At 37.4% G+C, this 14,141-nt stretch overlaps 2 protein-coding genes across 2 annotated transcripts; one reads left to right on the top strand and one right to left on the bottom strand.

Annotated features, from left to right (window-relative positions):
• The first annotated feature begins 983 nt into the window (after window positions 1–983).
• On the top strand, window positions 984–4,200 carry bag2 (BCL2 associated athanogene 2). The gene is made up of 3 exons (XM_079686333.1): window positions 984–1,269; window positions 1,613–1,722; window positions 2,541–4,200. The coding sequence occupies exons 1-3, from the start codon at window positions 1,148–1,150 to the stop codon at window positions 2,933–2,935; spliced, it is 627 nt and encodes a 208-aa protein (XP_079542459.1). The 5' UTR covers window positions 984–1,147; the 3' UTR covers window positions 2,936–4,200.
• rab23 (RAB23, member RAS oncogene family) lies at window positions 3,635–10,575 on the bottom strand. The gene is made up of 7 exons (XM_079686332.1): window positions 10,140–10,575; window positions 7,245–7,478; window positions 7,070–7,155; window positions 6,323–6,479; window positions 6,140–6,222; window positions 5,960–6,052; window positions 3,635–5,875 (listed from the first exon to the last, which is right to left on the bottom strand). The coding sequence occupies exons 2-7, from the start codon at window positions 7,397–7,399 to the stop codon at window positions 5,742–5,744; spliced, it is 708 nt and encodes a 235-aa protein (XP_079542458.1). The 5' UTR covers window positions 7,400–7,478; window positions 10,140–10,575; the 3' UTR covers window positions 3,635–5,741.
• Between the last annotated feature and the right edge of the window lie 3,566 nt (window positions 10,576–14,141).

The following is a 14,141-nucleotide window of genomic DNA, read 5'->3' as shown; positions in this document are numbered from 1 at the left end:
ACTACAAAATGGCAATACGGTTTTCTCTATGTTGCAGTAATTATGCAATTATTATGTGGGTAATTTGTATTCAGTATAGCCTAAATCAAAAATAATAATACAGTAACATATAATAATTGCTGGAATGTTTCAAAAAGGGATTAAAGGGCTGAAAATATTAAACTGTGCAACAGAATGTAATTTTAAAATGCCCAGCTGAGTACATTTTTGTGACACCAAACACTACACATTTGAAACATTAACCATTATAAACACATATTTTAACAGTCTGGCTACATGCCCTGCAAATGTTCTATCTTTCTGAATGTTGTTGCTCACATCCCAGGCGCCTTTGCGCTGAAAAATGTATTTTATCTTATGTTATATGATATGTTAAAAATGAACCAGTTAAAAGGAACAATAGGGCTCCCAACATTCTACTAATTGGAGGACCTGCCTGTTTTCAAAAACTGCATGCTAAGAAAAAATGGCAAGCCGATTTAGCTTTTATTCAAGTCATTGTAAATTTGAACTAGTTAAAAATCTTTTTTTTATATCAGGAATTCAATTGTAACTAGTTATAAATAGAAATTGAATTATAACTAGTAGCAATTGAATTCCTGATGTAAAAAAAAGGATTTTCAACTAGTTCAAATAATTGTATTTCTGATATTAACAATTGGCATTTCGACTAGTTATCAGAAATTGGTATTTTTACTAGTTCAAATGTAATTGTAGGCTAACTAGTAACAATTGAATTACTGATATCAGAAATTGGCATTTGAACTAGTTCAAATTCAATGATATCAGAAATAAACATCAACTAGTAAGAATTGAATTTTTGATATCATGAATTTGCATTCTTACTAGTAAGAATATATATATTTGATATCCTCCAGAAATGAATAAAAGCTAAATCTAAGCACTTCTGGGAATCTTCTGGAGCTTCTCAGGGGCCTGCAGGGGTCCTCGGACCTGACTTTGGTTACCACTGTATCTGGACTCCTCGGGAAGCTTCTGTGAGTGAAGGAAGCCGCAGCCCATGTTAGGAAATGTTCTCCCTGGGGCGCTGCTGCAATCAGCTGGACGGAGAGGAGTGTTGATCGCACACAGGATTTCTCCCCGGCACGGATCTTAACAATCATCATATTAAAAAGCATTCACCAACATGGCTCAAGCTAAAATACAGGCGAAAATGAATGACGCTATGGGCAGCAAGTTCAGCAGGACGCTGTCCATGGCAGATCGCTCCGGACAACTCCTGGAAAGTTTGGATCAGCTGGAAATGAGGTACAGTGAAGTAACAGGCCGTACCATGTGCGATCAAAACAGGGCACTTGAGCGGATATTTCAGGCATTATCCACATATATCATAGCTTGATTAACTGATACAAAATATATAGAAATTTAGAAGAAAACGGATGTAGTCCATAAGATCTAATTCAATAGTTTCATGATAATATAAGTGGGTGTAGTTAGGCATTTTAGTAAGATAATACTCTAAAATGTTATAGAATACCAGATGGTCTTGTTATTTTTACTCTCGATTTGCAACAGTCCGTTATTTTTCCAGAGGAGGATGTGGTTTTTAAATGGAAGCCGGTTGTCATGTGTTGTTGTCGGTGTGTTTTAGGGTGGAGGCTTTACGCGAAACAGCATCGGCCATGGAGCAGGAGAGGGAGCTGATCCTGGAAACGATCCAGTCCATCCAGAACGGACAGGAGCTGAGAAACGTCTCTCAAGGTGAGACATACGTTTACTGTGCTTATTTCATGACTTGCACAGTCTGATTCCTTGTGTGACTGTGTAGCAGTCGCTCATTAATGGGTAATCTGCTTTATTTGGCTGCTCCTCTGATTTCATTGTTACATTGTGATCCAATGAGGTTATGCTTTGAATGCTACATTGCAGTTGGGTGGTGTTGTTTAACAACCTCAGGCACTCCACCCAAGAAAAGAGGGCCCAAGTTTAAAGAGTTTGTCTTCCTCATATACTTGATATTAAACAAATGGTTATTACATGTAATAGTCAGTGTTTCCTAATTTCCCATTTAAAGTTCACCTATTTTGCAAAATACACTTTTTCATGTCTTTTATACATAAACATGTGTACCCTCTGTGTAAAGAGATTCTGAAAGTTTCAGGAAAAAAGATTCTCTCTTTTTCTCCTGATCCATTTATATAAAAACCTGTCTGAAAATGAGCTGATCACATACAGATCAGAAAGAGATGAAAAATGACCACAAACAAACATAAAATGACCAGAAAGAGACACGAAAAGGCCACTGAGACACATAATGACTACAAAATGACCACACACAAACAACAAAAATATGCATAACAACTACAAAGAGACTCGAAAACAATGCTTTGGGCGGTATGCATGTCTGCCCATTGTGTCTAATCCACCATCTGTAGGAGGATGCTGGAGCACAAACTCGACAAGGATTTGACACCAGAATCTTCATGTGTTTTTAATTATTGTGTCCGCCTCTGTATAGTCAGTGTATTTTGCTATTTAAAGATGCAGCATTCATTTATTTCTTGTTTTGTATCTTTTAGGGGAGAGAGAAGAGTTGTCTCTAACTGCCAACCGTCTGATGGGCCGGGCGCTGTGTGTGGAGGTCTCCGTTGGCACCATCAGGAACTCCCAGCAGGAGGAGGCCCTGCGCAACGCCAATTCTTTAATCGATGAAATAGTGAGGAAGTTGCTTGATGACATGAACAGCGGGCGTGAGCGTCTGCTGGCCGTGTACGCAGCCTGTGTGACCGAGGCCCCCCCCGTCCCCATCGACCAGAAGTTTCAGGCCCTAGTGATCAGCTGTGCTCTGGAGGACCAGAAGAAGATCAAGAGGAGGCTCGAGACTTTGGTGAGGAATGTTGAAAATGCTGGAAAGAACATCAAGATTATGGATCACCAGAAACTGGAGGACCCACAAGCCAATGGCTGTCAATAACACCAGTCAACCAATCAAAATGCTTCTTTTATGCCACTAACCTCACCAAGAACTGATATTATCTTATACTAATGTTCTACAAGTAGCAGCAAGACCAGTACATTGGGGAAATTACATTGATACTGAACATTAGGGCCAAAAATACAGTAACTCATACTGAGGGAGGTGTTACCTTCAAATTATTGCCATTTACACTGAATCTCTTAATATAGATTATTTAGTGTGTATTTCCAGTTCACAATGTGTGATCACATAATGCACTTACGTAAGAAAGACACAATGTTATAGAGCCCCATTAGAGGTAGTCACAGTTCTTAGTAAAACCAAATGTATGACAATGAATCTAATGAAAGTATTTCCTGTTTCATTGTATCACCTTGGTAACTGTTTTGGTTGTGTGTAAACTACCTCTGTGTGAAAGCAACACCAATCACATTTAGCTGTGGGTTTTTTTGTTCACATTTGCACAAAGTAGTTTTGATGTCAGATTGTACATGTATGTCAAAAACATAATAAAAAATACATCTCTTAAATGTTAAGGAAAGACGTCTTGTGTCACAATAGATGAAGCTGGGACATCTTAGCGCTGATATTCATTTAGCGTATGAACAATGGCAATGATCAAAATGCAAAAACATATTTTATTGTTAAGTTTTGTTTAAAAGAGAAATATTATCACTTGGAATTAGACACTGGATGCTCAAGAAAAAAGTAAAGTTTTATTAATGTCATATAACCATCAACTCCCCACCACAAACATAATATTGGGTGTGCAGTTGTGTGGCACACTTCAAAGCTTTTATACTTTTTTTTTCACTGTTAAAAACAAAAATCCAACAATGAGTGTTGTCTTTGTCAGTCTGAAAGCAAACATCTAAATGTGTGAGATTGATTCATGAAGTGTGATAAGGTATATTAACACAAAGATCATTACAACACCTGAGTGACAGCACATAAGTATGGTTAGTTTTAACTTATGGTTCTTTAAGATTATATGCCATCTTAATGATAAAGTGCGCTATATCCATTCAGTCAAAAAGCAAAAAAGGCAAAGTACACACGATGTTACAAAGCTCAGGAAATAATTATTTACAGATTTACTGTGCAGGCAGTTTTAAACAAACAGCAAGAGTAGGGATTAAAATGGTGGTAAGTGGGAAGAATGTAAACAAGGACGACTCATTGTAACCGCGGTTCAACAGTCACTGATGTGGAAAAAAAGGCTTGCATGCATTACAGTTAAGACACGCTCTTCCCCCCCCCCCGCCCCCTCAAAACAGTGCAACCAAATGAGAACTCCTAAATTGTGACACAATAAACTGTAACATCTTAAAAGCACCTGTTGGGATTTTCACAACCGTCTTATCTAAATGTCTTGAGAATTACGTTTTTTGAATGTTTTAAATCTGGGAAAAGCTTATAGCAATAATCAGAGATCTGTAAATCGAGCATGTTAACTCCCAGTTGTCCAATTGCATGTAAAACATTCAAATAATTCATATGCAAATGTTCAAATAGTCTGTTAGTGGCCTTTTCCACATCACCACATTCTTTTTGTGCTTAGGAAGCTGACGTCTTTCAGATAATGAGCTTTAGGAAAACCTGATGCAGACAAGGCAGTATCATAGAGTTCTCAGCTAGCTGTTTTGAGGTCTGGGAATTAGTTTAGAGATCTTTTAAGTACCCTTGTGTATTGAGAAAAAAATGAATTTTCTTGCATATTCAAGCACACCCAAGCAAAAGATCCCATCCTGAAGATCGGCTTTTCGTACCGACACTACTGATATCGACATTTACAAAATAAATTGATTACATACTGCAGAAGCCAAACCATTGAATCAAAACAAGAAATTAAACCATGCTTAGTGATTGAAATGTTAAAAATATAGTGTTTGAAATAATAAAAATAGAGTTGTGTCGTCTAAATAATAGTTTTTAGTCTGCGACTTACCACGTGTAATTCAAAGCTGTACCAAAGTGAAAGAAAAAGCCCAATTAAATATGTAAACAACTGCAATCAAAAACGCATCGCTATAACTGCGACTCGCGTTTTACATCTGTGAAAGTGTTGATTAACAAACCCTCAAACAAGCTGTAAGCAGACATAGATAAGACCAGTTAGTGTTTCATATTTGGTTATACGTAAAAGCACATTCTATTATTGTATGATACATCCATGTCACTGCAGTGTTCATATTTATCTACAGCTCGGAAAGAGGGAATTTGGCACTATGTCAACACTTCAGTGAAAATATCACTCAACACTAGTGATTCGTACAAAAAGACTTCTGCACAGAGAATAACTGGATCGTGTTTTGTCCACAATAAACAGAATAGTTTAAACCAAAAATATGGTTTAAAATGATCTGTGAATCTTTTACAATACATGCAAACAGACTATATGTCAAACACAGGATGGGTGAGTTTAAAAGTCATACAGAGTTTTCACAGAGTGCAACGTTTGCTGTTTTGGCGAGAGGATTGTATGTCATGTGATGTATAAACTACATACAGTACTGTAGTGTAGCTGCAGCTGTTGCTGTTACTTAAGGCAACCACAAGGAAAATATTTTGTGCGCAGGTCATTGGTGGAGATCCAAGGCGGAATCAAAGGAAATGTAACCATCAATGTAGGGGAACAACTTAGGGTGCAGAAGAATCATCAGGTTATTAAAGTAGTATAGAGGAGTATTTCCCAGTCTGTTTGGGCTTTGGTCTCTAAATGTGGCTACCTCCACAGAATACAACAATGACCAATTTAGTCTTAGAAACAATAGTCAGAAACTAAAATTCAAATATGTTTTATCTAAATTAGGCTGCAGCTTCCAAAAGGATTTTTACTCTTCTTGGTCCTTTGTTTGTTAGGTCGTAAGGAGATGACTTCTCTGCCGTTGCTGGAGCTCTGGTTGCAGACATTACTACTTGTGGTATTAAAAACACCTAAAAAACAAAACAAATCTAGCATTAATATCATTCTCATAAAGTAATCAAATGTGACATAATAAAGAAAGAAAGTCTCCTCACCTATTTTATTGCTGGTTGTATGGAGCACCTCTGTCTCCTCTGCCGTTTGCTGTTTGAGCCGCTGAAGGTACTTATCAGCTAAGTACTTAAAAACTAGAAAAAGAGCAGAAATATTAAAGTATTAACAAATCTAGAATTATACTGTTTCACTTGCAGGTTTTTTATTTTTCAGTAACCCACCCTCGTTGACATTAAGGTCCTCTTTTACTGAAGCTCGATAGAATCTCAGCTTGAGCCTTTTAGCCAAACCTTCTGCCTCCTCGCTGCGATGCAAGGAAAGAAAATCAATTACCATGTGTCCTTAATATTCAATAGCTCTTCTGTTCTAGTGTGATTTCTGCACTAAAGAAAACAACCACTTACTTTTTTACAACGGTGTCTTCCAGGAGGTCTATTTTGTTCTGCACTAGGACTGTGGGGATATCTCCCACCTCGGCTTCCACCTTCTCCCTCCAGCTGTCGATAGCCTGAAACGACTCTCTGTCTGTGGTCGAGAACACCAGCACACATGCTTGGGCACCTGGAATGCAAGACGACACTTAATGTTTTCAAGCTGTTCATCCTTTTAAAAATGATACATAACTCACCCCCTCCCTCGAGGATGTAAACACATTTGGTGGACTTCAGAACCGCCCCACTGGAGATTCACTTTCAGCTAGGGCTGCTCAATTAATCGTATATTAAAATCGCAATTACGATTATGACTTTCAATGATTACGAAAACAACGTAATCAAAATAAAACGATTATCTTTTTATTATTATTTTAATGTTATTTTTTTTATTTTTAAGTATACTTAAAGTTCAGGGTAATAAACTGTTAAAACATACTGTTCAATTATTTTTTCTCCTATATAAAATTGATGTTTTCAAAGTAAATGGATAATCGTGATATCAATTATTGACCCAAATAATCGAGATTATGATTTTTGCCATAATCGTAATCATAATCATTCAGCTCAATGAAATATTTGTTAGTGCAAGTGTTTCTGTGCTGCCAGTTATCCGTACAATCTGAGAAATCTAAACTTAACCCCAGCAGCGAGGAGGGTCAGTGACCTGAGGCAGCAGGGTTATATTCGTCACAGTGGGAGGGGGGGGGGGGGTCTTACCTCTGTAGTAGGCCTTAGTAATGGCGTCAAACTCTTCCTGCCCGGCCGTGTCCCACAGCATAAGTCTGACCTCTTCGTCATTCACACTAAAACATAAGAAGGGATGGAGGATCATTGAAAAAATAGGCCTTAATTGATAGAGGAATGTGATTCTTTTTTGAGTAACGTCACGCACAGTATCTGCCTTTCCAGGAAGTCCACCCCGATGGTCTTTTTGTAGTCCTTAGTGAAGATGCCTTTGCAGTAGCGTTGGATCATGCTGGACTTGCCGACAGCTCCGTTGCCGACCACCACCACCTTGATGGCCACTTCCATGTCCTCCTCCAACATGGTGGCGATGTCTGGCCGGCTCACTCAGTTCCACTCTGCCTGGGTAGATTTAGTGATGTGACACCAACACATATACCGCCTGCAAGTGTAATAAAAAATAAATAAAAAGCATATCTGTATGAGACATGTTCTGGAGCCCTTGTGCTGTGCCTGAGGAAACATTAAAACACTTAGTAGTGATTTTGTAAATGTTCCTACGCACTGATATGATTTATAATAACTGTTGTATGACGTTTATATATTATGGATAAGCGGTCAAGGTTCAAGGTTAGTTTATTTGTATAGCACATTTTAAGACACAGAAGCAATTCAAAGTGCTTCACATAGGCATTTAAAAGAAACAAAAAAGACAATTCATAAAAAGCGATAAAATACTGGCTGCAGCTAAAAGTGCAATGATAAAGGCACGGTTAAAGGATCTCAGGATAGGCAGCATTCAAATGAAAGGTCTGTAACCTTGATTTAAAAGAACACAGGGTTGGGGTGGACCTCATTGTCATAACATGAACATTTAGGATTACCACATAAAAGTAGTTCTGATTAAACTTATTGAATAAACAACACAACTGTTATAAGATGATTCTTATTCAAGCCTTAGCAGGTACAGGTGCAGTTATGTTACAAATCACTAAGGTGGCAACTGTCTGTTACCTTATATAAAAAACCATTTAATTACAAAATCTTAAAAGCAATTGCCTCCTAATGTTTTGACAACATTTCAAAAGTATCTTGTCGTAGTAATGTAATCACGAGCAGCAGCACAGGTTACCACCAGAACAATAGGAGAATTGTCCTGTAATCTGTTAGGTATGCTAGCATTGATTTAACTGTTGTACATTTTACAAGGATCGTGTTTGCAGCGACCGTGCAATGTGTTTATGTTTCCATTAGCAGTGCGAGCAGCAGACTCTACATAGCAACTGGGTGATCCACAGTTCTAGGCGTGTAGCGGCTGAGTGCAAAGCTAAACAATACTGTGGGAAAGCTGTTCCCAGTGGGTACCGACAGCCTACTGTGTGACTGTGGAATCCAACAGTCTGTTCGGAATTGAGTCACAATATGTATTGCAGTCAACAATAGTATTCATCAACTATAATTGAGCTGAATGTTGTTATACCATGCAGGCAAACACGGCTTGAAGTAACCCCCTTGCTCTTTTTGTTGTGATGTGAATGTTTCAATGAGTTAAAAGGGAACTGAGGATTAGATGTGATCATGGCAAACTCTTAAATTGATCTAACTCATGTTAGGCAAAGATTCAGGACGCATTCCTTTCTTTCAAAATTTGACTCAAAAGCTGAGTTACACATTAGCAGTCATCTCATCTTTCAGTGTAATCATTTAAAGATTTGTATTTCAAATGTGTATTAGGACCACAGAAACAACCGAGTGAAAGTAATGGGTTATGAAGTTGTAGTACTCTCCATAGATTTTCACTGCGCTAAATGAATACCACAGAACAACATAATCGACATTTAAACAAGGGTTGACTAGTCTCAGATAATCTGACAATACACATAATGACTTATAAGGCCCTTTTCAAATATCATACTGTTAACACCAATACCACAGTTGGGCAATTAATTAGTAATGATCACTTAGTCTATCACTTTAATCACGATTAAGATGTGATATTTCTACTAACTGTGGATAAATCTGAAAATATAAGAAAGTTGGAAATCTTCCACAAACATTTAAAAAGAAAAACTGAACCTTCAACATTTCCAACATGGTTTTCTATACCTGCGTCAGAAAACATCTTATCTACAGGTTCTCCTAGTTATCATGATGTGTTCTACTTACAATGAGATGATTAAACCTGTTCATACTCTATGTTTCAAAGACATGAGAAAAATATAAATCGTATATTTTATTTAGCACAGTAGTAGGGTTTCATACAATGCACATTAAGATGAACTCTGATACATGTAAAAATACACAATGTAGAAAAGAATACACCTCCTCTCCATAACAGTGAGTCATCTTCACAGACTCATCATCACTTTACCCAGGCCTGCCCCGTTAAAGTCAATATGTTGGGGCACATACAGTAGAGAATACTAATGTGATAATGCCAGTAGGAGTAAGTTGACTTTACTGATTCGGTTTAATGTTGCTGTAGGTTGCATCCCCAAAGAATTTGATGGAAGTAAGTATTTGTTTAAACTTTAATTCTGTTAAATTCCCTTAAATTAGGATTCCTTGCCTTGCTCAATAAATGATAGATAGATAGATAGATAGATAGATAGATAGATAGATAGATAGATAGATAGATAGATAGATAGATACTTTATTTATCCCAATTTAGGAAATTGTTTTGCCACAACAGCATTTTTTGACAGTCATTGTACACTAATTAAAACATTTCTTAAAAATAGAATACAGCATTTTATAAATAAAATAAACATTAAAAAGCAAATATATACATGGGTATATACAAATGTGTATCACAGTAGAAAATACATAAATTCAGAAGAGATCTAAGAATACACACTATAACATTTACAGAATAAATGAGAATACTGTCTAATATACCAAAGGGACAGGAACATATACACTTATTCTACTATGACCTGTGTACTAAGACATGACCTGTTGAATAGGTGGCAGGATGGTCTTTAGGTACGAAGCAGCTGCTGGAACTGTTTAGTCCGTTTCAGCTGACTAAAGGACTCACTGTGCTAGTGAGGAAACATGAAACACTAAAGCTAGCAAATCCATAGAGAGGGCAATTGCTTACCTGTAAAATCACGTTTCAACTCATCCAGTGTCTGCAAACATCAGATGAGCTCATCAGCCGGCTGAACCACAATCACATATCTCCAGCCTCCCTCTGTGGCAATAGGAGACGCTAGTGACTCCGCTGCTAAGGGCTTCCTAGCTAATGTTAGCCACTTTTCCCAGTGAAAAGAGCCTTCTCCTCCGCCCGTCAATGATATATACCTAAAGACTACACAGACCGAATGTTCTACGCTTCAAAGCAACAGTTAAACTTTAATTAACATCGACAACTGAGTTGAATAAGTGACATGAACGGGATGAAAAAGCATTGCTATCTATCCGCAAGCCTACCTACGTTGCGCATGAGAGTAGCTAAAGGCAAGCAACAGGCTACTAGGCTAGCTGGCTAATGTTTGTTGCTAAGCAGCGGAGTCAATTCTTCTTCTTCTACTACCTCTTGCTGTCGGTTTCCAAACAAGGACATTATCTCATTAGCGACACCAACTGGTATGAATTGTGTATGATTCCGAATCAAGTTAAACCCAAAGTATCAGATATACAATAATTTATCATGCAGAATGGACAATTTTCAATTATATATATATATGAAAATATTAAGCAATCATTATGGATACATTCATGTAGCCTACTCATCGCTTTAGTGTTTCAGCAGGTAAAGGAGCTTATTCTAGATTATTCTTAAATACTGTATAGCTTTCTCCTTGTTAGAGACAGCAAGCGCATTTCGTGGCATCTGCGGGCAGTGGCAAGTACTTCCGGCATCTGCCACGGAAGCCGCTACTCCGTGGTATCTGTGGCAAGTATATGCCACAGATGTGGTATCTGTGGCAAGTATATGCCACAGATGCCACAACTTGCCGTGGCAACTATATGCCACAACCATGCCACAACTTGCCGTGGCAAGTATATGCCACAACTTATATATGCCACAACTTGCCGTGGCAAGTATATGCCACAACTTGCCGTGGCAAGTAAATGCCACAAGTTAAGAGTTAAGAGAAGGTTTACGGTAGCTGCCACTCGCCTTCCGTGGCAAATGCTGATATTTAAACTCGTATTTATCGCGTAAAAAGTCGCTGTTTTGGCATGACTTTATCGGACTGATCTGTACACAAGACTGATGATCTGTTACTGATGGTCCGATCATATTTTTCAAAAAGATTAAACATTATAGCCTATGTTCTATAGATTTTACTTGGAGAACGTGGTTTGTTAAAATAAATAAACGTGCTATTTTTATGATAATACTCAAGATATATTATTAGTAAGTTGACATAAAGATCTAACATTGTTGACCAGAGGTGGGAAATAGGCCAACTTGTATACTCTAGCACTGTACTTGTGATTTAGAAATAGCCTACTTGTACTTTAGTTGAGTATGTAAATGGTATATTACGTAGTAGGTTACTTACCCCACTACAATTCAGAGGTAAATTGTGTAATTGTAGCCTACTCCCCTACATTTATTTAATACGCTACCTTTAGTTACTTACTACAGATTCTGATTAATGATGATACATATAATCAAGTCTTAAATCAGACTTTATAGTTTCTCCTGGAGTAAATTCACAAGATACCCTACTACAGTATACAAAGTCATTCAAACTAGCTGCACCTTTACCAGCGTTGAGAACACTTTCATGATCAATCATTATAATGAAAACATGTAATATGCACTTTAAGTATATTGTTATGCTAATCATTTTGCGCTTTTACTTGAGTAACATTTTAATGCATGACTTTTACTTGTAACAGAGTATTCCAACATTTAGGTTGGCTACTTCTACTTTTACTTCACACTAGAACCGCCAGGGGTCGCTGTATAGCCTACCTAAAACCACCAACGTGTCAAATGAACGAATGCATTGGTTTTCAAGGTACAATATTATTTTATTTATCATACTAGAACACAATGAGTGTTGCCACTACTCGCCGTGGCAAGCATATGCCACAACTTGCCGTGGCAAGTATATGCCACAACTTGCCGTGGCATTTGCGCATGCTGAATGGGAGTTGCCACAAGATGCCAGAGTTAAGAGAAGTTTTACGGTAGCTGCCACTCGCCTTCCGTGGCAAATGCTGATATTTAAACTCGTATTTATCGTGTAAAATGTCGCTGGACTATCACAGGACTGATGTGCGATCTCTATTTTTCAAAAAGATAATAAATTATCATTTATATTCCATTTTACTTGGAATAGCCTACTTGGTTTGCTAAAATAAACAAACGTGCTATATCTATAATAGTAGGCTAAACATAGGCCTATATTGTAATAAAAAATGAAATATTGGCAAGTGAGCGTTGCAACGCAAGCCCTTGGCAATTGTCGCTTCTTGAGGGGAGTTTCCACTGCTTGCTACGATAACCAGGTGTATTGTTACTAGTAAAGACAAATAATTAAAAAATAAATATCTGTATTGACACAGCAACGTGTACAATGGTGTTATTAGACTTGGCTACAGACTTAGGGCAGCTGTAACTGATTGGATTTGCCACTGCTAGTGAGATGCTAAAATTTATATTTTATAAATGAGGCAAAGTACAGTTATATTTGATTGTACACGTGTATAAATGTGTTATTTTAAATCCAGGCATATGTACTTAATTTGTATTATTTTCGTTGTTAATAAACAGATTAATGTCATTGTATCTGTTTTGTTGTTTAATATTTTAATTCTGGTTGAACATTTTTATTTAAATGCTTCAGATTATTCTTATTAGATATTGATATCAGTGAATCTAAACAAACCATGTTATTCCGTTAAGACAATCATGACAGTATATTAAAAATCGAGACACAATGCATGCTTTTTTATCCACCCTTTTATTGCGTTTTGAAACTGGCGAAGAATTTATATTGTTCGAGTTCTTGACAGAACGCTGAGTCATGCTCATCCGTCTCCCCTTGCCAGTTTTTCAGTGCTTGTAGGCTTTGCGCTTGGTTGTCCTTATCCTTATAGCACAAGTAGGCTATTTCTAAATCACAAGTACAGTAGGCTACTTGAGTATACAAGTTAGCCTATTTCCCACCTCTGGTCAACAATGTTAGATCTTTATGTCAATTTACTAATAATATATCTTGAGTATTATCATAAAAATAGCACGTTTATTTATTTTAACAAACCACGTTCTCCAAGTAAAATCTATAGAACATATAATGTTTAATCTTTTTGAAAAATAGAGATCGGACCATCAGTAACAGATCATCAGTCTTGTGTACAGATCAGTCCGATAAAGTCATGCCAAAACAGCGACACTTTACGCGATAAATACGGGTTTAAATATCAGCATTTGCCACGGAAGGCGAGTGGCAGCTACCATAAACCTTCTCTTAACTTGTGGCATTTACTTGCCACGGCAAGTTGTTGCATGGTTGTGGCATATAGTTGCCACGGCAAGTTGTGGCATATACTTGCCACAGATACCACATCTGTGGCATATACTTGCCACAGATACCACGGAGTAGCGGCCTCTGTGGCAGATGCCGGAAGTACTTGCCACTGCCTGCAGATGCCACGAAATGAGCCAGGCCCTACTGTATAATCTTTATTGATAATTGATACTATAGTAATTGTGCTGTAAACTCATGTTTGTGCTGGGTGTATGAGGGTTCAATTAATGGGGTTCAGTTTATGTGTGTGATACTGTAAATCTGGGTGGAGCTTCGCAGGGTTTATTGATGTGTAGAGGGGATACATAAATGAACGTCATTGAGATTGAGGAATCAGGAGAGGCCACTAGTAAGTGTGATTATTATATTGAATTTGATTTAAGTTGTATGGGATATGTGTGATCCTAATTGTTGTATTGTTGTTGTCCTTTTTTCTTCTAAGGTTAACAACCTATTTGGATTTGATTAAATTATCAAACCTAGGAGTTGTTTCCGTCCATCTTGATTCCACCCATACTGTCGGGAGATAGACAGTACAGTAATGATTAATTATCATTATGTATTAGTTATTATATTTGTATGAATATAATTTGAACTACATAATAATA

This window comes from Notothenia rossii (assembly GCF_949606895.1).
Source record: "Notothenia rossii genome assembly, chromosome: 6".
Classification (NCBI taxonomy): domain Eukaryota; kingdom Metazoa; phylum Chordata; class Actinopteri; order Perciformes; family Nototheniidae; genus Notothenia; species Notothenia rossii.
This window is presented reverse-complemented; position numbering and strand designations above follow the sequence as displayed.

Excerpts from the sequence above, each read along its gene's own strand:
- bag2 (XM_079686333.1), top strand. The coding sequence starts at position 1,148 with ATGGCTCAAGCTAAAATACAGGCGAAAATGAATGACGCTATGGGCAGC. Across the intron at positions 1,270-1,612 it reads TTGGATCAGCTGGAAATGAG|GGTGGAGGCTTTACGCGAAA; the intron begins GTACAGTGAAGT and ends GGTGTGTTTTAG. Across the intron at positions 1,723-2,540 it reads GCTGAGAAACGTCTCTCAAG|GGGAGAGAGAAGAGTTGTCT; the intron begins GTGAGACATACG and ends TGTATCTTTTAG.
- rab23 (XM_079686332.1), bottom strand. The coding sequence starts at position 7,399 with ATGTTGGAGGAGGACATGGAAGTGGCCATCAAGGTGGTGGTGGTCGGC. Across the intron at positions 7,156-7,244 it reads TTCCTGGAAAGGCAGATACT|TGTGAATGACGAAGAGGTCA; the intron begins GTGCGTGACGTT and ends CTTATGTTTTAG. Across the intron at positions 6,223-6,322 it reads GAAGACACCGTTGTAAAAAA|CGAGGAGGCAGAAGGTTTGG; the intron begins GTAAGTGGTTGT and ends CTTGCATCGCAG.